The following is a 27,157-nucleotide window of genomic DNA, read 5'->3' as shown; positions in this document are numbered from 1 at the left end:
AATTTTTAAACAATGGTTGTACCTATCAGTAAGAAGTATGGCATAAAATGTTTTAAAAAGCTGGAAAAGTCCTATTTTAAGCCTCACACAGATTACGCAAGCACAGGAATCGCAACGCGTTCCCTACCAGCCACCATGGTAAGGGTAGTTTCCAGCGGCAAACTTCTTGGGATGGTAGTAAACGACTTAAACACGAAAGGCTGCTGCTGGGAAGTGCATGTGACACAGGATTAATAACTACTGTGTCTAAAACACATTCCTCCAAGCTCCTTTCCTTCGGTAAACTCCCATGATTTCACTCCATCAGGATGTTTAACCCATCTGAGCTAAGCATGTCAGAATTTCCCAAATTAGTGCTAATGCATTTTGGATTAGCTCGTCAGACCGGGAATTCTCAGTTCTTGGCATCAAAGAGATGGCAGAATTATCTTTTCACACAGTGATTGCCTAGTTCAAATGCAAATTTGAGTCCTATGTTAATTTTAATTTTCAGCACTACTTAGAGCTTTAAGAATATATCAAGAGAAAAAGCTTTCAAGTTTAATATCAGGATATTGAAAGTCACAGAACTGCAATCTCATCATGTAATATATCTTTACAAAAGAGGAAGCAGAAAAGGTTTATAGCCAACACTGCTCTATAGGTTCTTCATTACTTATTAAGGGACTGAAAAAAGCTTCTGGAAGATGCTTGTTCTTACTTACATTGCTTTTGGTTGTTATTTTTGTGTTCATAAGCCACGTAGTTCAAATGGGGAACAATATTTTGCTCCTACCTGCACTTCACCTGTTAATAATGTACTAGATCTAAAGGAATAAAATACACAAATACAGCCAAGTACAAATTAAAGCCAGTGCAGAATCTCCTCTTATCCCAAGCAGGCAATCTTATTAAAGGTTATGCTCCATGGGGTTCAGCCTCCTTCACACACCACCACCATCTGTTTTGACAGAAAAGGAATCTATTCCTGAAACAGCGTCACTCTATTTCTTGCTGCACCATGCTGCATGTCTCCAGCACACTTTTTTTATTTATTTAAAAAGACTTACTTAGCATTTTCCGTCCTCTCTATCCCTTCTCTTTAGTTATGTGAGCATAACAGATGGACTGTGGGACAAGTACTGTCCATATGACCACATCCAGTCCCACGGCAATGCAAGGGCAGGAACTGTGAGAATTTCCTCTCACGTGAGACTTTCCACCCTGCCTGCTGAAATTAGCCCAGGTTTGAAAAATCATCACCTGTTCACATGAATACTTTTCGTTCATACTTTCAGCATTCACATCATCCAGGGAAAACATGGCCACGATTGACCCATTAGTTCAAGAATGTATCAGTAACTCGAAATACGCGTGCGGAAAGCACAGTTTGTTCACTCACCAGCTTTTGATGATGAACTTCATATCCTGAGTCATGCCGGAACTCTGCATCCATCTTCACTTCAGATATCTCTTCTGTTTTAACATTGGTCAACCCAGAACCTGCAGCGCACCGCAATGAGAATTCATTAAAGTCATTGGCTCAATTATGCTCCGTCTACCTCCACCAAAACAAGAGCAGAAGGCAATAGCGTCATTCACGCAGAGGAGGTGTGATGCAACGTGAAAAGGAACTGGGAGGACAGTGAGGTAGGTCTGATATTTCAGTCCCACTGAGGTGACACAGAATGAGCTGGTAAAATTTCTCCTCTGTTACACATTTCTTAATCCACTGCAGCTATGCTGGTACAAGCATCAAAGGCTTTCAGCATGAAACACCACAAGAACTAAGCTGCGAGGGACCAACAGCCGTCTCCTGCATTGGCTCACAAGATGCAGACAGATCTGCTCTGACAGCCTCTTTAGCAACGTCAAGAAAATTTGGTGTTTAGGCCAAAATCTTCCTGCTCCCTAAGATTAGGCTTCTGTGAGGAAAAAACACACATCCATGGTGTGAGGTGGGGAACCCCAGACGTATTTTCTTGCTTCCTTTGAGTCTTTACCTTTTGCACAAACATTTACAAGTAAGAATTATTAAAATGTTTGTGAAGCTTACATGGCTCTTATTTGTCTTCATATTTCAGACTGCTCAGAATTAATCTGAGTTTTGACTTCTGTCTGAGAAACGATAACTGTCCCTCTTGATTAGAAACACACAGTAAAGCAAGTAAGCAAAGCTTGCAGTGATTTTAATTGTAGATAGTTTGCTGTCCTGTTGTCCCCTTATGCGTGCGAAAGGGAGATGCTGCCCTTGTCTGATGGCAAAGGCAGACAGGATTTCATCCTGGAAAACACCCTCAGGAGAACGAGCCAGACTTAGAACAGCTGAGCAGTGCATCCTATATATGAATGTTTTTGTCCTGAAAAGCTGGCTCTGACTTACAGAGTACATATGGGTATTCATGTAGCTGGTTATTTTCCTTTTCTGTATCAACTGACTGACACTCATATTTCTTAGAGGTACAAACACTGCAGAAGCATGATGTTTATGACAAGTTATTTCCTCACCCTGTCTAATGTGATCAGAACAAATTGGTTCATATTCCTTGTCTATTATTTAATTTAGCATTTTATCACTCCAACTCCTCTCTCCAAGCCTTCATTCTGATTTTTAGTATTTTGGGCTGACCTTAAGCTCTGATGCAGAGGAAGAAACTCTTGAAAATTCTCAACACTACTGACTGTTCTTGTGCTCCACTGTCTCTGGACTCTCAATAAATTCTCAAAGACTTCCGTGTGCCAATGAGCTCCACAGTCTAAAGCAGCACTCAATGCAAGAATTATTGCCCTTTTATTGCCTTTGAATGTGCAATTTCTTTTTTTCATTAAATGTGGATTTATTTTTGTACTATGAGTCAGCAAGAACAGACCTTCCCAAGAACTTCTCTGGACTGTACAGACAATCCCATTCTAAGGTTCTGATCTTTCTTTTCACAGTAAAACATGCAAAGGAGAGAACAAGAATTATCTTTGTGCAGTGAAGTATTTATGCTTATTTTCTTGAACAGTTTGACTGCTCCATGAATTCTACCTTAGTGTCTTTTTTAAAGGAATAAGGCACCTAAAGATCTTAAATTTATTAAGCATCTGATTTTTGATGCCATGTTACACCAATGACACCAGTATATTATGACATTTATACATGAGAGACCATTTCCAAAATCAGGAACCGTAACACACTTAAGGAATTGCAATTTAAAAAAAAAACCATGATGTTCTGTCAATGAAATGCAAGAGGAAATGGAGATGAAGGAAATAAAACCCACATGGTACCTGCAAAGAGGTTTACCTTCCTATCTTTGAAGCAGTTATGGTTAGTTTTCCACGCTAAAATAATAATCTGATTTACTCTCCTTTGTGTATCATCTCAAAATACCCCCTAGACCTGCAACAATGGGAAGCAAAGAAAATGAGAAGGTGCATCAGGTGGCGCAGAGGCTTGCAGAGGCTTGCCTCTTCAACCCCTCGCCTTCTTGTTTTTTAGGATTAAAGAGGAGGGGGAAAAACCAACAGTGGAATAGCCAGGGGAAATTAATTAAATAGCCAGGGGAAAGGGTTTTCCCAGGACTTGGTTCATGCCCACAGCTGTAGTGGCTGAAGAGGCGGCCGGCTCCCAGCTGCTCACCACAGCCACGCTTGCTGCCCCTCAGACACGCTGGCAAAAGCATCACGTGGCAAGTCCCCCAGGACAAGGGCCTGGGGAATTGCACGGCTCTGCTGTTACAGCTGACAAATTCACTGGAACTATAAATACTGAGTATCCATATCAATACATGTATGAGATACATCTGTGAAGAATCAGCTTGTCTTTTATTGAGGGAAGACCTGCCTCCCAAACCTCCTAGAGGTCACTGGTAGAGTTAGGAAGCGCATAGGAAACTAATTAGCCTTGGAGTGTATTTGCATTTCCAAAAAGCCTTTGAGAAGGTCCCTGACCAAAGCTCTAGCAGAAGCTAAGATGGCAAGGATTAAGTGGGAAAGTCCTACATGACTTTCCATAACTGATTAAAAAGACAGGAAATAAAGTGTAAATACACAGCCATTTTTCACAACGGAGGAAGGTTACCAGCAGGGTCCCAACAGGATCTGTGCCGTGCTGCTTGTAAAGTGAGCTGGGTCAGGGAGTGAATAGTGACATGACAAAGATTATTGATGAAAAATAAAAGAAAAAAAGAGCATAGTCAAAGTAAAACCGGCTGCAAAGAACTGCAGAGGGATATTACAGATTCTGAGTGCATAATAAAAGGGAAATGGTATTAAATGTTGATACAATGTAAACTGGTGCTCACAGGGATATGCAGCCCTAACTATACATACACAACAGGGTCTAAATTAGGTCTGTTCCACCCAGGACAGACAGAGATCTTGCAGTCACTGCAGATAACTCTCTGTGGGCAGGTGGCTCAGTAGCAGTCAAAAAGGCAAAGAGAAATCTGGAAGTAATTACGAAGGAACAGAGAAAACAGAAAACATTGTTACACCACTGTATAAATGTTGTATCCTCATTTTAAATCTGGCTATGCACTCTGGTCACCCCACCTCAAATGAAGGCAGAAAAACTAGAAAAGACACAAAGCAGGGTGAGACAGATGATCACTGGTATGGAATGGTTTCTGTATGAGAAGGACTAGACAAATCGGCAGTCTTCAGACTGGAAGAGACAACCAAGGGGAATGCTATAGAGATCTATATAAGTGACAAGGAGAATGTCTACAGGAAACAGTTATTCATTATTTGTCCTAAGAAAGTACAGGACATCAACATGGCTATGACACAGCAGATTAAAAGCTAACGAAAGTGTATATATAATTTGTTACAATGCAAAACTGGACTGTGGAACTCATTGGCACAAATCATGAGGATGTTCAAAACATGAATGAACAAATGCGAAGAAGCAAGGTTCATCCAGGGTTACTAAACACAACGGTGAAAATACAGTTTCTAGTCCTGGAAGTCTATCGAATGCTGGCTGCCAAATGCTCAGTGGATGTGCCAGAGCACAAGGCAGAGGTGCAGTCTGTAGGCATCCTCTATGCGTCACTGCTAGGGGCAGGATAATAATGGGCTTGGGTACTTGTGCTCTGGGGCTCTGATCACTTTCAGAGGGAAAGCAAGCTAGACAGCTTAGACCATGGGTCTTCGTTAGCTTCTGTTAAGCAGAGCCAAATGCCCCAGCCTGGAGTTACAGCAGAATTTCAGGGGGAGAACAGGTCAGGAGCCTTAACATCAGCAAGCAACAGAGGGTGATGAATTCACAGTAGTCACAGCTGCTGGAAAAACGCAGGCTCAGGCTTCCCTAAAGCCACATTTCCTTGAGGGTTCCCTTCCCCCCTCTTACTACCAAACAGGAAAGCTGGAGCCATATTTCCAGCACTCAGCAGGTTAAACAATCTTTAGCCTTGAGATCAGGCAGAATTTTTTTTTGTGGGCCATGCAACCAAGGTCTGTTGGACTACGTGGCCTTATCAATCCCCAAAAATGCCACGGGATCTGAATACCAAGTGGGACCCGATATTAGGAAGCTAATGGTGTTAGACTTAGTAACACTTGTCTTTGGCAGCTAGCACGGGAAAAAAGTTAGAAACAGAAAAATCTTCCTTCGTACTAAAAAACCTGATAGAAATTTTTTTCTTCCTCACATCTCCCTTGGAAGTGAGGAAAAAAGACTCCTAAAGTACAACTAGGGTAAACGTGGTCTTCTGCAAATAATTAATCACATAGTAAGAGAAGCACAACTCTGCACTGGAATCCATTAAATACCTGGTATGAGACAAAAATAGACACGGGGTTATATATGCCCTTCCACCATGCTACATTTTAGAACTTAGACTTTCTATTTAACAGATTTCTTTTCATTTCCAGTTCATTCGCTTTTCTATCCTGGTGACTACATACATAGTCCTACATGCTATAATCAAAGATTTATTTTTCAAAGGTAAGAACTGTAGAAGGAAAAACTAACTGAAGAAGAAAAAAGGGTCTTTTAAAACATTTCCAAAACTTTCTTCAGAGGTGTGTGAATCAGGTAAGACGCAAACAGCAAAGGATGCCTAATATCACTCTGCTCTTGCATTGAAGGCAAACATTCGAAGAAAAGTTATCTGTATGAGGTGATCTTTAACTCTGACACAAAATGATGTTTTATTCACTACCAAGTCTAAAATACACATATGTAAAAGAAGAAAAAATGAGAGCAACAGCCTCACTGCAAATTCACAAATAATGATAATTATTAGTGCTTTTTCTTCCGAATTACATATTCTCTTTAGGGAGCTGCATTCCTAGTTACTTCAATTTAAAAACACTACAATTCAACTGGTAAAGATATTAATTTGCAACTCCTTAGAAAAACTGAAAAAACTATTCAGGCATCAAAAACATGGGCTTAAAAGCATCTAGTAAAATCCAACAAAATGAGCTATCTACGATGGGCTTTTAATTGTATTGTTACTAAAAAGTAATGTTAACTTTTATACATACACATGCACATGTGTGCACACACAAAGTAAAAAGAGCAGCTTATGCTAACCTTATTCTTCCTTGGCCTTTTAAAGGGAGGGGGGAATCATATGGAGTTAAAAGCTACTCAAATGAAATACAAACCAAGTAGCTGTTTTGGGGAACACTTGATCTTCACACAGATGAGCTTTTGTGTTTGTATAAATATATATCTAGGCTTTAAGAAGGATAAGAAAAAGGATACAATGAATTCCACCAAGGATGCTGTTCGGTGAACATCATCTACTACACTGCCTGTAATTGCTTCTTCTACTGGTTAAATAACAATCTAGCAAGATTGTGTTCTGCAAGGGTCTGAAAGAGCATCAGATGTGCCTGTGGCCTTCCGGTTAGAGTTAAAAATTAAACCTTCAGGTGAAACGCAGTTGAAACTGCCAGATATGGGTGGTCTCTACATAGAAAACCCCCAAATAGCATATTCAAGCAACAGATATACTGACTGCAATTCCAGAAAACATGCAACTCCATGTCCATGAACTGTATTTGAGTAATGGCAAGAACAAGAGAAGATTTGTTGGATCAAGGCCTGCTATAAGTGTAGTAAACAGCTTTATCTGGGTAAAGCTTCATCTAAAATGAAAAGGGTGGATTGAAAGAAAATGCAGCATTTGAATAATTACCCAGGTAGGTGGCTCCATGTCCTCACCAGAAGCTCAACTATTACTTGCATATGACTCTATGACTTTGTGCAGGTCATTTAATTTTGAAATTAAAGAATACTGAAGCTTGCATTCTAATTTATAAAGACTAAAATTAATATTATATACTCAGGTTTGTAAGGACAACTCAAATATCTTTGAGGAGTAAGCACTTTTAAGACTGTATGGATCTAAAAGTTTCTGGTCTCTCCTTGGAAGTTACTGAAATGGTGGTTCACTTTTACTTCATGGATGACTATAGGGCTCTCAAATTGGAGAAGGCAGAAGGTAAGTGCAAAAAATAAAGTTATATTTTTTAAAAAAATAATCTAATTGGAATTTAGGACGAAATAATTATTTCTCAGAATATCAGAGATTATGTTATGTGCGTAAAAACGAATAACCAAGTAAAATTCAGTAATCTTTCTGGCATGTCAATGCAGATGCCGTGCATCTGCACATATAATTGCATACATAGTCAGTAACTATCTGATTTATAAAACAATCTAAAGGAAAAAATTCTATTAGTGATTTTTATTTGGTAGCTGCAGACAGTTGGTTTAAGACAACTGTACTGAACCAATATCACTAAGACAGGAAAAAAAAACCCTGGCAATTTCTGGCAAGAAAATCATCAATAATTCACTAAGTTGCTCTCTGCCCTCACCTCATACAGATTGCAGCATATGTGCTAATGATTCTGCAGAAGAGCCATCAGGCTTACAGAGCCTCTGCAACTGTGCATGAAAAAAATCCCTCAGCTTTCTATATAATGTAATAAAGATGGACAAGTCATGATTTATCAGCGGAAGGGCCAGAGACACAGAAGCAGCTTTATGTGCAACGTCTCCTCAAAATTATTGACTGTTTTTGCAAAAACAATCAACTGATAAAGAGCTGGGAGAATGCAAAAACCCAAACCAAACCACAGACTATACTACATGGAAAAAAATAACTCAGTTGATATAATAAAATCCTTGTATTGTGAATTATGGGCATGCCAAGTGATACAATTACAGCTGTTAGCGGTGTAATTACAGCTGCAACTGTGCAACAGATGAGAATACAGTCTACACTGAACAGAGAGGTTGTTATTTCCTTTATCACCTTGAATTTCAGAAAATCTGCTGATATTATACTAAGCAACACCCATTCTGATGGCAGGTTTTCTCATCTTCAATCAATTACCACAGATCAGACCTGATGAATTAACGTGAATAAAAAGGAGCTTGCTTTTGCCTATCTAAAGATGTTTTTATATGTATCTTTGTGTGCGTGTATATGTCTATCTCTATATATGCAAACACACACACACAAAAGAGAAAAAAGTTATTCATAAACACATATCCAAAATTCAGCTGCAAGAAATTAAATGTTCATAATGAAAAGGTGACCTCTAGGGCATAGGAGAGAAGGAAACACTACTGAAAAAGCTGTTACAGGGAGGCTACCAAGCAAAGAGTTGTTCTATTTGAAGGTCTTCCTGTGGAAGCTCTCAGGCTGGACTGAAACCTTCTAATGTTTCCCTCTTCGAAGCAATTTATAAATACCAAGAAACATGCCATAAATCTCTTATCATTTCATGCTGTATTAAAAATAGATTAGTACATCTAGATATTTTTCTTCCCCTTGATCTTTTACCATCTCTGTTTACTTCCTTTTCAGGACAGAGATGTCAAGAAAGCAACTTAGGCACAATTCTTATTTTTGTTCCCCCATTTGTGAATTACAAAGAGGAAGGACATTGTATTGAAGCACTTGGATCCTTTTCAAACACCAGTGTGAATCACACAGATGTTCTCTCTATACTAGAAAATAAGGATCCCGCCGACACTATTCTCCTCTTGGGGACACATGTAAATCAGATTCAAATTCAAGCTTCAATCACTGCTAGTCAAGGTGGAGTGCTATGGAGGCGGGGGTTTGGAAAACTGATTTAAATTTTAGTAAATGGTTTAAACTTGGACTTTCCTCAAAAGCTTTCCTGCCCTATGGATTGGACAACTCTTCAAATTTCCTGACTTGACTCATAGACCTTATTTATTAATAAGAGAGAACAATGTGGTGAAGTAATGAGATTCTAGTTATGATAAATACTACAAACAACTAAGTACTTGCTCTTCTTTTCTGTACTGTGACCAAACGACCTCTCTTGCGGGAGAGGGACAAAGATCATCTGCATGATCTGCTTTTATGAAAAATGTAGTGATCGTTGCAAGAATGTTGTGGGGGTGAAAGTTTTAAAAGAAAATGGAAAAGAGAAAAAAGGATATGTGTTTCTATGCTTGTCTTAGTCCTTTCAGAATTGATTTTCTTCAGGGATTTTCAACACTGACAAAATGTCCACTTGTTCTTATCCCTCAGCTCGGACAGCCAGACTGGACACCTGTGTTTTCACCCTGCAGCAGTGACCGCCTTGTTTGCTCGAGTAAAACAAGCAGAGGCACTAGCTGAAAAGTCAGGGCTGTGAGAATGGGAAACCTTTCTTGAAATCAGCGGGACTCTAGGCAACTAAAACAAAACAAAAAGTTACAAGCAGCTGCATGTACTAACCTGCCTCCAGGTCCCTTGTTAATACTTTGTCATTCTAGAATAATATCCTTGTTTTTCAGATTGTTTTTTGACATAAAAAATAGCTTCAAACTGTAAAAACTGACTATCCCAAAAGGACAGGGACTACCAAAAAAGTGTCTCTTTTCCTCTTTTAACCTCTAACATATAAATTTTGTTTACAATTAACAAGTAAAAGAGTTTTAGAGCACATATTTTTTAACTGACAGAATCTCTTTTTAATTCACAGGTTAACTGAGCATCCATTTGCTTTACTCTACTCCTAGTTTATGAAGCTACTCAGACTGGTATCAGTTTTCTGTTAAATTAAAATTTTATCACAGACAAATTGTATTCAAAGGATGATGAAAAATCAGGTGGTCATTTATTGCCAGATTTTTTTATCAGTAATGGCAAATCTGCAGAAGTCTGGACATGCTAATTGAAGACTTAAGAAACTTAAGGTCTACCAAGAACGCTGAAGAGAACACGTTGTGCTTTGTGTTATGATACATTTAGCGCTACTGTAAAGGGGCAAAATCTCTATTTCATGTGCACATGTAAGACACTTTATGCTGTGAAATGCAGAACGCAGGCACGGCAGTGAGAGATCTCAGTCTCTCTGGTGAAACAACCATCCCTCTACTGGAGGAACATGACGTGTGTCCCTGCTGGGCTGCAGGGGTTCCCTCTCTGTGCCAAAAGCAGAGCAGGGGCCTTCTAAGCACATGAACTCTGCACTAAAGGTGGTAAAGGCTACACAGGCCCCTTCTTAGTAGTCTTCTTCCCTCTTCTTAGTAGTCTATTGTACATTCACAAACATCCCTCATGACCTGTGCTAGCCGTACTTTCAGTACTATTTATATTATCCCAACCACCAAAGTGCTCTGATACCCTGAGCTGAAATAATTTCACTCTGAAACTGGAGCGCAGCAGTGTGAGAAAATCCTATTTTGGGAAGGGACACCAGCAATTTCTGCCGCTGTGCGTGCGCCTATGTGTGCGTGTGTGAACTGAAGGAAGGAATAATCTTTAGTAATAAACATGAACCTCATACCAGATTTTTCACAATGAGATTAAAAAGAGTTAACAATCACTAACTTAATAATACAAGAAAATTCCTAGATTGAACTGACACTACAATTTTTGGATTCAACACATTTATGTTTCATTTGTGATGCTATTTCTATTCTAGTGCTCTTGGGCAAGAAATCTAATCCAGAAGGCAGAGACAATCCAGTACTGGAGGAATGTTACTTGATCCCATGATTTTTGGCATGGTTGTAGAGATAGCTCTGCACCTGTTTCAAGGCTCTCTTCACAGAGTGAATTAAGATTCTAAACACAAGTCAAGACCTCAGACTCCCCAAACAGTGCCGGGAGTAAATCACCTGGCCAGCCTTGACCTGTATCCCAATTGCTCTAGCATAGGAGTTCATTTTACTTCCCAGTGTACAATTTTCTGTAGTCAGTAAACACCACTGAGTTACCTCAAAGATATAAACGCAAACTAGGAGAGTGCTGACCATAATACTTTCTAATGGAAGTTTGGAGGAAAAGATGAAAGGAAAGAGGACAAATTGATCAGTTTGATCCGATCTGAAGGAAAAAAACGCAATGACGATGTGACACTGCAATAATTCTAACCCTAAAATATACCCATCTAATCTCAGTATGTGTGGAAGAGTAATCTCTTCTGAAATAAAAGGCTGTCTGCTCTCAATGGAATCAGCCGTATCTAGATAATCCTAAATAAAAATGAGGGGGAAAAAGAAACAACCTAAAAAGCAAAAAAAAGTTAGTATGAAACCCAATCTTTTACTTTTGAATATTGGATTTGCCACATTTCAATTTTCTGAACATTTCTAGCATAACTCAAACCAGTCATCTGATATTCCTCTGAAATGAACAGGAAGACACAAGTACCTACAGAGGGCAAATAATCACCTCTGTTTATCCTAGAATGGAATGAATAGCCATATAGAGGTGTCCTCAGTGAATCCAAGAGGGAAAATATACGTATCAATTTTTAGATGTCTGGAGTTAGCCAAGATAAATATCACAGCAAAAAATCCTAAGGTCCCTTGCAATTCTAAAATCACATGCATGAATTCTTTATTAGCCTCAACTTACAAGAAACTGTACACTCTACATAAAAGTACCAACATTTTTATCACATATTCTCAAATGAAGAGTACTCTCTGCCCTGAAGGGTACTGCCCCCTGCACCTGCCGAAGCATCACTGCCTGAAGACAACCTGAACGGAGTATCAGTTCTGGGTCTGTGGGTCCCACTCCCTCCACCAGTGCCCATCAGCGCCCGTGACAGACAGCACTCACACAGGCTGATGGGGCTGGTGTGGGAACACTTCCCTGGTTCGTGGCAGAGCATTACATTTTAAGAGAGAATTAGACCAAAGCAAAGGTGATCATTTCAGCTCAAGGAGACCACATGCACACTGGGAAAACACAGGTTAGGTAAAAGCCATGCACGTTATATACCTGGTCGTGTGGTGAGTCCTCTGTCTGCAGCTGGGCGGGCGTCAACAGGCTCAACTGGGCATATGCAGAAAAGAAACAAAAAAAAAAAAGCACACAAAAAATAAACAAAATCCCCCAAAACGATAAAGTCAACTGCTCTTCCATTGGGACAGTGCAGGAGAGACATACTGCATAAACAAAGTTAACAAAGCAACAGCTAGAAAAGATCTGCCTTCAGGTAATCCTGGAAATAAAGGGAAGGGACAGGCACAACTTCAAAAGGAAAGCTTCACTGCTGATGTGTCAATTTAAATCATATTCTGGTTACTGCTTAAAGTGAGAAGCCATCAAGATCACAGAACTTCTGTCTATAGAGTGAAACGATATTCATTACATGCAACCAGTTGCCTCATCAGAATTGGCAGCAAGAACAGATATGATGAGTAAGTTCTTGCAGCCAGTCTTGATCAATGCTGACTGACAAACCCACTGAATCTTGATGCCTTTTTCCTTTCAACAGGGATTCTTTACAGCATCAGCTATGAGGTTTGAAAAAAGTAAAGCACATTTTGAAAATACAATCAATATTTCATTCTGATATGCTGTGATTTGTAGACAGCAAATTTGTCTTCCAATATTTGAAAGGGAAGCAAAGGAGATACACCACTTTCTACCTGATTGTGTGTCATACACAATTTTACAGCTCTTGTATTACTGTACTAAGGCTTTATCAGCTGAAACCTAAGGTTGATGGAGCTCACTGCCATTAGCAGAAGACAGGATGTGCAAAACTTTTAATGCTGTTTGAGTCACTACCTACTGCCTCAGTTAAGTCCAAACTGAACATATTGAAGAAGTTCACTAAAACATTCAGATTTTTTTTTCCCCTCCCCCCTTTTTTTTTTCCCTGTTTCTCTCTTGCTGCAATACTGTCACCTTCCTTATCTACCCAAGTGCCACTGTCAGACACTAAAGTCAGAAATAAAGTTTTACATCGTAGCTTGGAATTCTGAATTTTTTAAATAAGGTATTCTCATACATTTGGATTTCACCATTCAAGTATGAACCTTCTAATCAGCAGTAAGGGAGCAACGATAACATAGGAAACCTGACAAGAGTATAGTTTTCAATCATGAACTGCTCGCTGTATTTGGCATCAGGAAATCACACTAGCCTGATGATATTGCTGACTTAAGCAAGGGGCTGCCCATCTGCTTGAGAAGTCTGTGTCACTTGCTGAGTGGCTATGGGTTTGACAAGCAACCTGTGGTGCTTGTAAGTGAGAGCCTGTGTGACAGCCATGCCCTCTGATCATGGGAAATGACTGCAATAGCTCCTGCCTCTGTAAAAAAAGCAATAAGTCAGCTTTGCAGTAGCTGCAGACTAAAAATGCATCTGCACATCTGACTTGCTTGTGTTTCCAGAATGGCAAAATTTTCACAGAGCTCGTTGGTCTGGTGCTGCAGAGACAGGCCATCAAACCCCCTGTCTTCACAGCAGTGCAGCCTGGCACCACCAGACCATGTAATTGCTTTCCTTACATAGTGCTATACAAAAACCAATTTCCATCCTTAACTAAAAACTACAGTTTTGAGTATTTTCCTATTTAAGCCTTCTGTAAGGTTTTGAAATACTGTCTGCACCAACCCACGGGTAGGTCAGCAGTAAGTCTCAGTGGAAAGGACTGAAGGAAGAAACAACCAAGGACATATACTACCCAAACTGCCCCTGCAGAACCCTCCTCCATTGCCCTGTCCCCCATTTCCTCCCTAGAAGGCTGAGGGGTTTTATTTCCATCCCACTCAGCACTCTGTAACCCTACATGCCCATAGCTATGGTGAACTGAGAGAGAACAGGTTGTTGGTAGCAATAAAAATGAGAGTATGTGAAGGGAAAAAAGGATGGAGGAAGTTTCTGTTGTACAGCTGCATGGACCTGACCTCAGGTAATGCAGTATCTGTGGCACTAGGTGAAGGTACTAGTGATGAATAATTCTTCTTGTCATCTATAGTTTTGGAAGCACTTTACAGGGGAAAAGGCAAACATTACTGGCACATTTCATAACAGACACAAACGTGAAACAACCTGCTCAAGGTCACACACCAGCTGCAGGCAGCAAAAACGGGAGGCCAAAGCTCGAAGCCAAGGGTCTTCCAAAGCAGATAGTGATTCCAGGCAACTGAGGGCAGCGTGCCTCGGGCAGCACAACATGAAGAAAGGCTGGTTTCTGACAGCCATGAACTGCCAGCTTTTGAATTTCAGCTGCATTTTAAAACCTGCTTGCTCTTGCCCTGGTATTGATGTACAGTCAAACAGCAGTTACCTCTGGAAAATCTTGTCCATGTGCTTTCTCATTGCCTGCCCCACTGGACCACACCGCCTCACAATTGATATAGAGGGAGAAGTTTAAATCTATTATAGTATTTATCAATACTCAAAACTCTACAGGTACTGTGTATTATTATAAAAAATGCATTCTGTTTGATGCTCCAGAATCATATTTCTCTTGGACATGCTTCCATGTGCACAGAAGTCCACAGAATTATGACTGAAAATTTATTTTCCAAATAGCCTTATGAAACTAAATTGGTAGGTAACCGCTTATGCTGACTACCCCGGCTGCATATAGGGTACACATCCCCACCTTCTATCTAACGCTAATACATCTCAGAAGAGCAAGAGAGAACGTGGTTGCTTCTCTTTTCAAAAATAAAAGGTGGATCAAGAAACTCAAAAGCTGGTACAACCAGCAGGCGAGGAGAGCTACGTTTCACCCACCAAGAACAGTGTTGAAGGGAGTAACTGGCCAAGTCATAAAGGTAACATGGTACTTTCACAAAAAATCTCACTTTTAATTAAATACTTTGTCACTAAGGCTAACTGTAACTGCATGGCAAAATACGAAGGGTAAAACCCTAAACCCAGTCAGTCATTGGCAAAATGCCCAGGGACCTTGGCAGTGTCAGAGCTTCAAGCTGTTGGGGTTCTACCCCCACCTCTGAAGGTGCGTTTTTTCATTGTTAAAATCCAATTTCCTGACAGTTTGGTGGTGCCTTTTGCAATGTCCTCAGGGGAGCATTTTTCATTAACCTAATTTGTATCGCAATATGCTAGACACATGTTCAGCCATTCAAGTTGTGTAGTGTATTACCTGGTGCTTTAGATTCATTTCTTTGGACCTTTACTGGGAAACTACCTCAGGGAAACAACAACGAAGGAAATAGTTTCAGAAAATACTGAGCTTTCAAGGTCTTTTTATTTGTAGACTATTTTTCACTCGCTCATCAGAAAAAGCAATTTTAGTAAAATAAATTGTTTGCATAAAACCAATCCTTTTACCTAAACATGCAGTTTAGATTGAGAAAATTTCAAATGGAGTTATGAAACCTTGAGATTATATGGCAACATACCAATCCAATACATGATGAATATCTCTGGGAGAAACTTAGGATTAGATCATGGCTATGGAAGAAAAAAGGCATGGGAACTAATGACAAATTTGAGGTGTTTTTTGTAGTATTTTAACTTCATCACTTATATGCAAAACACTAGATACTTTGAAACTAAGATTTAATGGCTGCATTTCCTTCCACTTTTTCCACAGCCACATTTTGGTTCATTAAAAAGCTCATTAAAAACAAGTCCTGTTGCTGTGACTGTGCTGGAGGGGATGGGATCCTAGGTCCTAACCCAGCCAGCTCTGGGATCTGTTTATAGTTGCCTCTCAGACGCCAATAGTCCCATTAGAAATTTGTTTTGACAGAAATGCAAATGTGCAATGAGGTAAATGATTTACCTGGTGTGCCTGCTCAGGACTGAAGAAAACTATTGCTCATGTAGTGTAACAGCTCTTTGCAGTGAAGAAGCCAAGACTGTCCTTCTACCTAGAAACCACCTGCATATGTCAAGCTGTTATTAATAGCACTCCAGTTTTGTGTCCAGCAGTTTTAGAAAAGTTGACTTCAGCTTTCAAACTAGATTAATATCAACAACTGAGCTTGTAACTCGCTTGCTGTCTGAAACTTCTCTGGTGGTCTGTGTTAAATTTGCTGGACCGGTCACTCAGCAGATTTCCCATGTACCAGGCTATTCACATGGAACATGCTGTGATTTTCTTGATGGTGCTGAGTACCCTCAGCCCTCACCCAAGTAAATGGAAGCTGAGATGCTCAGTTCTCTGATTTTTGCTGGCATGATCAGCATCTCTCAGCAGCAAGGGATGCTGACTGTCACTAATGCTGCAATGGCTAGTCACTCTACAGTATCTGAGGTTTCTCTAGCATATGATTTTTGAACTTAGACCTTTCTTGATCAGTGGTTATCTGTTAAGAAATAGCAATGCTTGCTCAGTAATGCATAAAATACAAAAGCCTTTCTGCATAATTTATTGTGTGAAAAACAGACTATGCAAAAAGACCTTCAATAGAGAGGTAGAGGGGAAAAAAAAAAAAAGGGGGAAGAAAGATTGTGTCAATTGTTATTTCCTTCTTGCTACTTCCAAAACATATTATAACGAGGCAGACACATGCTTTTGGAAGCAATTTAGACAAAGTCTGGGATTAGACCATGGCCATGGAAGAACACAGGCATGGGAAGTGAGGACAAATGGCACAGTTAGTCCTGGGTTTCTGGAAAAAAAGATGTGGGAGACAAACACAAAGGAAAAAGATGAAGCTTTGAAATGCCCCTTTGATACTACAGGCAAAGGTACAGAGAGTATCTAAAGAGAGAAAGAAGGTGTTTTAGGCATGATCACATTAACAATATTATGGTTTGAATAGCTGACAGAGAAATATGAAACAAGAAGGATTTGAAGAGGTTTAAATCATTAAGTAATTTCTGTTTCTAACTGTGCCAACTTAACACTAATAATGGTTGGCCTAGGAGAATTGTTTGCCACAGTAACTTCAGACAAATACAAGCCTGACATTAAAAAAAAACCCTTAACCAATTTAAGGCATGCAAGTTAAAAGATGGTCCCACAGTAAACATTAAGAAGTGCTGCAACAAACTATGTAGTGCATTAAAATACACAGGATTCATAATTAAACAGTATGTTATTTGAGCAGGAGAGTTTTTGTTTCTTATTTGCTGTCATGTATTTTAAAAGGAGAACCACCCTCAATATACTTGCCTATGGGAATTCAGTGTCACATTGAAGGATATACCCTTCATTATTAAATTCTGGACTTAGCCAAATTTCTGAAAGAAAAAAAGGCTTGTGTGATTAAACTGTATGTTTGGGTGCACCTGTCTACCTAATAACTTTTGAACTTGGTGACTGAGATCAGTACGTTTTGAAAACTGGGAAGACAGACTTCAAAAGTAATTAATTCCCCCTGCCAAGTTTAATGAAAGCAGGCAGTGGGTATAGAAATCGATGCCCTGTGTGTCTCAGCTATGGGGAAAACTACAGTGAGAACCGTATTGGAAAATTCCTGCAGGACAGACACCACCACCCAGACAGTGGCGCACTTGTGGCAGACACCTTGACGCGGATGCTACAGCGAGCTGCAGCTGATTCCCCTGGAAAGTGAAGTTCAGCCTGGTCCTGCTCAGCCACCCGCACCACCAGTCAGCACCTGACACAATCCAACCAGCTGCTCTCGGCTGCTCAGCACGTCACTTGGCTGCGAGTGCCCTCCAGACACACCTGGAGTCCTTGTCACCACCTCCTGTCTTCTGATTCTTGATGCTGGACAGTCCACTGAGTTTGCTCCAGCTCTCTCTGCTCTTTTTCTTGGTCACTACCTCTACTGCTGACACTGGTCTGATTTTAGCCCTGCTCCTGACCAGCCTTCTCTGCTTCCCCTCAAACCTGGTATTCTTCTGCCTTACAGGTTTGTTGACCTTTGCTCAGATCCTAGCCATGTCCTTTTTTCACTTGACCTTAGGCTTCTGTCTCCTGGGGATGACCCACTTTGATCACAAAACTGGTTCTGACTCCCCTGATTTCACGTGGCACCAACAGCAGACCTGGCAAATCGATGCTCACACCTGATGTTCACACCCAGGCACCCAGCTGCCCACAGTCATTCACACATCACGCTGTAGTGAGACTGTGTCAGGTGGGTCCCCAAAACCCATTCTGAGAGCAGGAATAGCCTAAGACAGCGGTTTCAAAAGACTTCTGGAGAACATGTGTTCTCATGTAGTGCAACAGCTCTTTGCAGTGAAGAAGCCAAGACTGTCCTTCTACCTAGAAACCCACCTGCATATGTCAAGCTGTTGTCATATGCCAACTACATGGAGAACAGCTGTGCAGTTCAGCTACACATCACAGATCCACCTGAAAAAATGAACTTCAGTAGCTCCAGCCCCTATGAATCTACGTCTGCTTTGCGGTAACAAACTTCCACTATTGTGATTAACTTAGCACTGAGTTGAACTGATAAAGGAAAACAAACACAACAGGAGAAACTGGAATGACATGATCTAAATCCCTCAGGTTTCTGATTAATTGGCTCCGGCACCTAAGCAAACTACCAATGCCAGATTATACATAAATTATTAAAGTATTATACAGTCACTTCAATAAATTAGTCCATGAGCAACATAAAATACTCCTCAGGAAAAAGGTTTTCACTAGACAGCTGCATTGCTGAGTATCCAGGAACACATCTACAGTATATTCCAGAAAAAACAGTGCGAGAGGAAATATAATCAACTCTCATGCTAGGACTGTGCTGGGTATGTAATTATGTTCATGCCAGCAACTAAAAAGCTCTTCCTTCACTAAAACGCTAATTTCATCATGGCACAAAATCTAACAACTTCTCTATCTCCCTTAGCTTGTCATCGTGTATTTTATATGACTGTCAGTCATAATTTCCTGGAATTTATTTTAGTTTGTTTTTAAAGGAAAGTAAGCTCAACACTGAAATTCATTGTGTGTCTAAGTTCCAAATTTTAGTCAGGATTTTCTGCTCCATCAAAGAGACACAGCTGACACGGTATATCAGTTCTAAACTTAGATTTGAAAACCTCTATCTTGCTTACATCAGAAAGACGTCAATTTTCAGGGAACAACATGAAGAGAGATCCAAAGCTCAACTCAGAATATTCTGTGGCTTCTCCCACTATTGTACATACCTTCATTTTCAGTATTGGCTGGAACAGAATCAACACCAAAGGGATGCCATGGCTGAAGGTCATCTAGACTGAACTCTCCATCCACTGGAAGAAGTTCAACTGTGGTCTTAGTTTCCGTCAGTGAAGGCATGAGAGCATCATTTCCGTAGCTGATTCTGGGTTCGCTGATCATGTTGGCCAAGACATCATCAGAATAGTTTTGCTCTTTCTGAAGTAATTCATCTGCAAGGAAATTTCAACATAGAAATTATCTGAAGGAGCCTGCATTTCTGAGGAGCTAATTCCAATGCTATTAAACTAATCATTTACTGTTATGAGATTCTGTTTTCTTATGATAAAGAAAACATAAAGGCTTGGAATAGTCAAAACTGATACGCACTGCTGCTAAGTAAGGCATTTTTTTGAAACATCAACCAGAATTGTTCAATAGCATTTCCTACCCACATATCCACCACTTAAGAGATCACAGGTCTGTGCTTTACAAGTTCCTGGACTCTTCCCCACCAGTTTTCTAAGAAGTACAAATCAATTCCCTTCAACTCAGGATGTTTCTGTGAGTCAAGAGGCCCACGGGAAGGAATGTCTGTTTTATTTCCCCTTCCTCTTAAATGCTCACTATCAAAGCTCATCATGGCTCTTAAATCCTACATCACCACAACAGTTACTATATTAAATTGGGCTTACTGTAACACATTGAATCTGAACAAACATTAATTCTTTTAACACACATAACTTTTGCAAAATACTGCAGTAGTTCTTTGCTAAAAATCTTAAGTAGTCATAGGTGTCTACAGACAAATTATTTTACTAGCCACCACAACCGAAAGCTGTGCAGTATTATCTAGGTTGCGTTTTTTTTGGACTTAAGCACAGTGAGAACCATCAAAGCACTTCCAGCTCCATCAGGTGTATAGGCCAGACTGTCCAATTCAGTGTTAAAAGTAAGCTCAGAGATAGTGTGTGCTTCATTATTAAAATTTCAATTCCCTTTTCAGTAGTTCATCTACTCTTCATCTTCCCCTTCATTGCCTTTTCTTTTGTAGGAGCAACACAATACTTCCAAGTACTCTGAGAGAACTCAGTGCACAAAACACATTAAAGCAAGCAATTGCAATGAAGAAGATAACTGCTAATAATATATGGATGTAATTAGTAGGCAGATATTGCAGAGCTAAATAGTTCAGAATCAAAGATCATAAAGGTTACGCAAGTCCTTGCATTCACATGACTGCTGATGATACAAAAGCTTTTATTAAGACTGGTTTCTCCTTTCACTTTGTTAAGGAACCCTGATGGCCACTGCTTCACAGCCACATCTGAAGCCTGCAGCAATTCAGGGACAGAAATCACCACTCTACTTGACAGGCCCTTTATGTTACTCCATAGGGACTCACTTATTTCCCAGTATCACCAGTGCAAAAATGCATCTATGTATCTATACACACCAGAGCTTTATAGCCTTCAGTAAAATCTTTCGCATGTTTTTCCCTCGCAGTCTCGCAGTGTGCTATACTACCACAGCAGTACACTGCACCCATGCAGCAGCTCTTCAGAAAGGATCCCCAGTGAGTCAGGAGCATTAGAGTTGGCACCACTTTAGTGCCTTTGTCAGCGATGATGTTGTAGGGCTCTGCTCCACAATACGTCTCTTTAAAGAGCACCTCTTAGTGATGCAGTTCTCTCCCAGCCCATTACTACACTAAATTCGGTACATCAAAACTAAACAAAAAGTTGTAATTCCAGTCCTGGGGCAAATATGGGTCTTGAATCTTGTAAAATGATGTTTTAAAACAAATCTTTCTGTTTAAACAGCAATTGCTTTAGTAGACAGTAAGCCTACTGTGTATACAAAATTTAATTCTGTGATTTGTTCATTAGAATGACATACTAGACAGCACAGAAAACCTATATAACACTGAATTGTTTTTCCCTTCATGTTCATTTTATTGAAAACAATATTATTTTATAAGATACATAATAAATCTTCAGCATAGAAGGCAATACAATTTTTATCTCCTCACTGCACTTACACAAATCCTTTATCAAATTAAAGCGTCTCCTTGTATTAGTGGAGAGACAGGTGAGGCACCTCAATATTCTGAGCAGACATCATATCATGTGACAATGTTAACTTTCATTAGCTAGGGAAAAAAACTTGACAAAAAAGGAGCTGGATGTTAGTGGCCTTAGTGAGAAGTCTGGTGTTCAAGAGCCTTGCTGGAAGCCACAGGCAGTACCAGCTGAGCATGTTATAATAGAAAGTCATCACGGATCACAGGAAAGTGAGTATTACAGTACTGCTAACCATCTTTTACAATGAGGGTGGTGAAACACTAGCACAGGTTGCCCAGTGAGGTGGTAGATGCCCCATCCCTGGAGACATTCCAGGCCAGGCTGGACGGGGCTCTGAGTAACCTGATCTAGTTGAAGATGTCCCTGCTCAGTGCAGGGGGTTGGACTGGACGAGCTTTGACCATCCCTTCCAACGCAACGATTCTATGATCTTAGTGCCTGCAAGCCTTTCGTACCCAGGAACCAGAAGAGTTTTGGGGTGCAGCTCCCCTTGTTTCCACTGTCCTCCCCATCCCTGTGGGGCAGCTGCAGAGAGCTGCAGCCCGTGCAGCAGTGGCAGGGGGTGGTGTTGGGGTGCTGTGTCTCAGTCACCCCTTGTCTCTGAGCGGTGCCAATTCCTCACAACTCCTGCCCGTTCCCCACTCCTGATGTGGTCTGTACTACCTGCAGACAGCTCCTGCCCTTGAAAAGGGACAAGCACTGCACAGAGATGAAGGAGCAGAGGGAGAAGGATGTGGCTCTAGCAGCAGAGGAAAGGCACCGGGGCTGGCACCGCACTCGGGGGGAGGCCACGGTGCAGGCATCGTTGGGCCCGCCAGGCTGACAGCGAGGGGCACCCGACTGCTGTCACGGTACCGCGCTGGTATCCCAGTCCCCAGCGGCTGGGAGGGATGTGCACACAAAGCCCCTCTCTCAGCACTACCCAACCAGGAGCACGTTGTCACCAGTGCTCGCAGGCTCCATTGTTTCCCATTCAGCTGCAGCGCACAGTACGGACATTAACTGACACTCACAATAGCTCAAGTGAGGCGGAGAGATATTACAACCAGTAGATTATGATCACATCCATTTTACAAATGGGAAAACAATGGCCAAAATGAATCAAGCCCATCTGACATGATGAATCAGACACTGAATGACAGGGAGAAATTGGAAGTGCCTGGCTTAGAAACTGTGCTGGAGTCCATCAGAGTGAGGCAGCTGTGTCTGCAACGAGTAAATGATTTGCAAACAATTGTTTCAATCTCTGAACTGTCAAAAAAGTTTGCCCTAGGATTTCCAGTTACTGACACTAGCTGGCAAAGTCCAAGATCAATTTTTCAGTGCTGATTTTGTTCAAAGTATCGATGGCTAGTTGAATCATCAGTTACGCTAATGGAAAGCCATACAGCCTCTCTGTTACACATCAATACAGTAGTCTGTCTCTTCTCCACAGTTGCCAACTCAATTCCCCCACTCTGCAAAAGACAATTCCCTAAATAAGCAGGGAGTACAGACACAGCTGGAGGCTAGGATGTGCATTCAAAACTGTTTCAGAGGTTTTCTTTGTGTGGTGAATATCTTCATTTTTAGGTGCTGAAAACAGAGAGATTCTAGGCTGCTCTTCAAAATTTCGTCTCCAGTCAAACTAGCAGGCCAAAAACTCCATGACAGTGTTCCTATAATAAACTTTTTGTTGCTCGGCTCATTATCTCCTTGTAGCATTCTGCTAAGTCCTGCCATAGAGAAGAATAAGGACGATGTTGAAACTTTTTGTCCCTCTGAGACTACGTGCTCAAAAGCAACAATGACCTTGAAAAAACCCACACTCAGCTGGGACTGCAGACCTCCCAGCAGCTCTGGATTTGGTGTGAGGGCACAGAACCCACTGTTTCTCCTTCAAGCAGCCAAACTCCTCTTTCTCAAGATGAGTGACAGGCTCACTTCTAGTACTTCAGTAAAATGATTCTCAGACTTATCATCATCTCTAAGGAAGTTTCACTCATTCTTGTGCTCACTGTAGGCATTTTCCCATGGGTCACTACTAGTCAACAAAAGCAGCTAGAAAAATTGAAGTGAAATAAGCTTGGGAAACTAAACAGAAGGGTAATACCACAACAATCTCCTTTCAAGACTATTCTCCTATCCTGCAAAGAGACACAGAGAGTCAAAAGCAAAGAAGGAGCAGAGGAAAAGAAATAAAATCTATTACAAAATCTTCTGGTGGACACTGGATTGTTAGAAGCCATTTGTCCACAATGTCCCAGACCACACTTCAACTTGAAAGGCTCTGCAAAGAGCACTGTACTAGCATAGACACGCTGACAAATCCCAGCAGAGCTGATGGTGTCTTGAGTGGCAAAAACCACGCTGTTTTGTAACTTCATCTCCTTTTTACTGGCATACAACATTGTTTCCAGTGTTGGACTCCAGGGCATACTTATCCTAGCCCTTAACCGCAATAGCTATAAAGACAAGAGTTTCACATGGAACAGCTACACTTGCTGTCCTGGAATGAAGACAATCCATTAGTTACCTTTGAAAACATCAATTTTAGTTGGTTCATGGTCCACTATTTCAAATTTCCTGAAGTAATTATAAATTTGATTGTTGTCTTTTCAAGGAGCCTATCTACCTGATGAAAAGCTCTGCAATCACTATGTGCAAGAGTTTTGAATTTACTTGGAAAGAAGCTTTAAAACTGGCAATTGTAATTTTGGAAGTTCTATAAAGCAATTTAACGTCTTAAACTAGATCAAAACCAAAGTGCACCTAAACCACCTCTTTTAAATACTAATTAAGACACCATCAAATTAAATGTCATAGCTCTGACCCAACACCACACTTTCTTTGTAAAATGACATCTATGTGACAGAATATATATTGACTCAACAAATGCAGGTTTGGGAGGCAGCTCAAAAAAAATGCAGCGTCTTATTGCCTCATACTCATCATCTTATCAGTCACTATTCAGTCTGAACTGAATGTTTTTTTATGGTTTCTTTTGAGCATGTGCTTTCACAATGACAAAATTAAAAAGTGTCAGCAGTCTCCCCACTCTTCGTAATGGTAGAAATTATAGAGTGCTTGAGTCATAGCAGTTGCTTCATCTGCATGTGCCCGCTAATTATCTCATAGCAGTTTTAAGGCAGTTTACATCATACAAATGCTGTACGTCACAATTAGGATTCAATAAGAACATTTACACAATCATTTATTACGGGCGACTTGGTAAGAGGTAACGTTCAGCTGCAGCTTTCAGTTGTACGCCTACTTTATGAGCTAATTCTGTGTGTCACAGTTCATAATCTTCAACACAAGCATGTGCCCAAAGGAGTTGTGTTGGTGTAATGCAGTCAGGTTTTAACTAAATTAGCATGTCTGCATCTTGTCAGCTGTATGAATCAAAACTCCCTCAAACCGGTAAACATGAAAACAAGACCTCCTTAAAGACTTTGCCTTGGTGCATACTTCAGAAACGAACAAACAAACAAAAACCTCCCAAAACCAAAACATTATTTACCTGTGTATCTGCACTCACATTAGATCTCTTACACAAACTGACAGCATACTTGTAACCCACAATTTCATCAGTAGCACTTCCACAAACTTCATGCAAATGAACAGATGTATTTCACATTGAAAACACACATACATTTCCCCTTACAAGTTATTTCTACTGAGACAGGCTGTAAATAAGGGTTGATGTAAGGAACTCCTAAATACAAAGTATTAGCACAAGTTTAGAGAGGCAATACTTATTGTTTGAAGGATTTCCTGCAATGAATGCAAATTCTACCGTCAGAAAGGTAGTTAAGTCACTGGTATATTCTGTGGCTTTCATATACGTAACTTACTGCAACAAGCAGGGGTTCCTCACCTGAGGTGAAAGGAGCAAATATACCAGAAAAGATCATGGGTATGTCCACCAGCCTCTGCCCAAGTCGGTGGAAATTTCAAGCACATGCTTAAATGTAATCACACTGAAGTCTGTGCATAAAGAGTCAAGCTCCACTGAATTTCAAGCATATTGTTATTCTAAGATGTATTATAAGATTATAATGTTACATGGTGGTGCCCAATGATAGGATGAGGGGCAACGTGCACAGACTGAAGCACAGGAGGTACCATCTGAATATGAGGAGAAACTTCTTGACTCTGAGGGTGCCAGAGCCCTGGAACAGGCTGCCCAGAGAGGTTGTGGAGTCTCCTTCTCTGGAGACATTCAAAACCCTCCTGGACACATTCCTGTGCGGTGTGCTCTGGGTGAACCTGCTTTAGCAGGTGGGTTGGACTAGATGATCTTGCCCTGGTTTTGTTAAAAACAAATTTATCTTTTAGTGAATTTGCCTGTCAGCTGAAGCCTTCTTATTAGCTGCATTTTCCTGGAAAACCAGATACATGTTTTAGTAAACATAGCAATGGAATGCAAGGTTATTGATAAGAATGGATGTACATCTCATGAGAGGGGCAACGAGAAACAGGTGACCAAGGAATTGACCAGCTGAGTATAACATCCCATTCACATCATACTTCATATAAAAGTGGGAGATCACGAGGATCTCATCCCTTTTTGTTATGGCCGACATGAGGAGAGGACCTTGTTAGTCGTCCCTGTGAACTGAGGCCTAGTGACAGACTGAATCCAGCTCCAGTTGGCTAGAGAGTCCAGTCCAGGACTTTGGGTGCCAGCCCTACATCTGCTGGAGCAGTTACTAGAACTTTCAAGATTGGTTTTGTGTATTGTGTATTATTTTCTCTATTCTTATTGGTAGCATTAGTAAAACATTTTTAATTTTTCGAACTCTTCTCTCTGTCCTTCTTTCCCTCCTGATCACCTGTCCTTAGTGCGAAGAGGGGAGAGAGAGGGGCTGAAGGGGGAAGGAAGGGGAGAGAGGGTTAACAATACATCTGCCAGGGTTTTATTGCCACCCCGCAATCAAACTCTCGACAGATCTCCAGAGGTCCCTCCTGACCCTAACCACTCTGTGATTCTGTGATATTACTAGGTGTCATAATTACAACATTATCAAACTGCAAAACACAATTATGTGGTATTCAGTGTTGAACTAATCCATTTGTACAGTACAAGTCAAATTTAATGCAGAGAGCAACTCTGATAAGAACTTTTTTGGCAGTGACCTGCCCACTGGCAGGTGCGAGAGTGGCTTTGTTGCCTGCATGCTTTGAAGATGATGATGAAAGAGCAATATGCTGGGTCATTACACTGAAATTCTGGAAATGAGCCCAACCTGCAATGCTCAGATCCATACTGACAGACAAATGTGACCACAGCATCAGATTTAAGTTTCTTCTCTTCTGGTTAGCATGTGAAATTACACCAGAGGTCTTCTTATATGGAAACCTTCACAGTGCAATATGTCTCTCTCTCAGGGTTAAACTGAGGCCGAAATAGCAAGAACCATAGGAAACAGTATTTTATAGTTCTTATTTTCTGTCTTTTAGAGACATCAGAATTAGAGCAAGAGTAAATAGCAGCAGTAGTTTTCCAGATTTCAGAAATTTCTTAGGTGTATAAAAATCTTTTTCATTAAGGTAAAAGGACTTCTCCTTTTTTCACATTCTCAGAAAATGAGTATTTAAGGTACCATGAAACAGCTGACCTAAGACATTTTTCCTAGAAGTCAGTAATATACTAACCGTTCCATAGTCTTAGACAGCACCCTGTTGCCTAAGAACCAAACTTTAGAAGAAATACACATTTGAACTTCAGAATAGTTGCAATATTTAGAACTATACTAAAAAGAACATGCTTCTAATATATTTTTTTAAAATAACAACTTTATCACTTCCATTTCTTTCCCATTTCTTGCTGCTTCTTCTCT

The 27,157-nt window shown here is 40.5% G+C and overlaps 1 protein-coding gene across 5 annotated transcripts in view; it reads right to left on the bottom strand.

Moving 5' to 3' along the window:
* The window catches only part of APP (amyloid beta precursor protein), a gene marked incomplete at both ends in the record, with an annotated part of 219,018 nt that overhangs the window by 9,806 nt on the left and 182,055 nt on the right, over nt 1-27,157 (bottom strand). For 3 of the 5 annotated variants that reach the window (XM_080345581.1, XM_080345583.1, XM_080345585.1), the window contains 3 exons: nt 1,382-1,482; nt 12,189-12,242; nt 19,260-19,481. In XM_080345581.1, the coding sequence (XP_080201707.1) occupies nt 1,382-1,482; nt 12,189-12,242; nt 19,260-19,481 (377 nt within the window). The remainder of the gene's footprint in view (nt 1-1,381; nt 1,483-12,188; nt 12,243-19,259; nt 19,482-27,157) is intronic. The other 2 variants (XM_080345582.1, XM_080345584.1) reach the window with 1 other exon arrangement.

Source organism: Nesoenas mayeri (genome assembly GCF_963082525.1).
Source record: "Nesoenas mayeri genome assembly, chromosome: 1".
NCBI classification, from domain to species: domain Eukaryota; kingdom Metazoa; phylum Chordata; class Aves; order Columbiformes; family Columbidae; genus Nesoenas; species Nesoenas mayeri.
The sequence above is the reverse complement of the archived record's forward strand: the minus strand, read 5'-3'. Positions and strand labels throughout refer to the sequence as shown.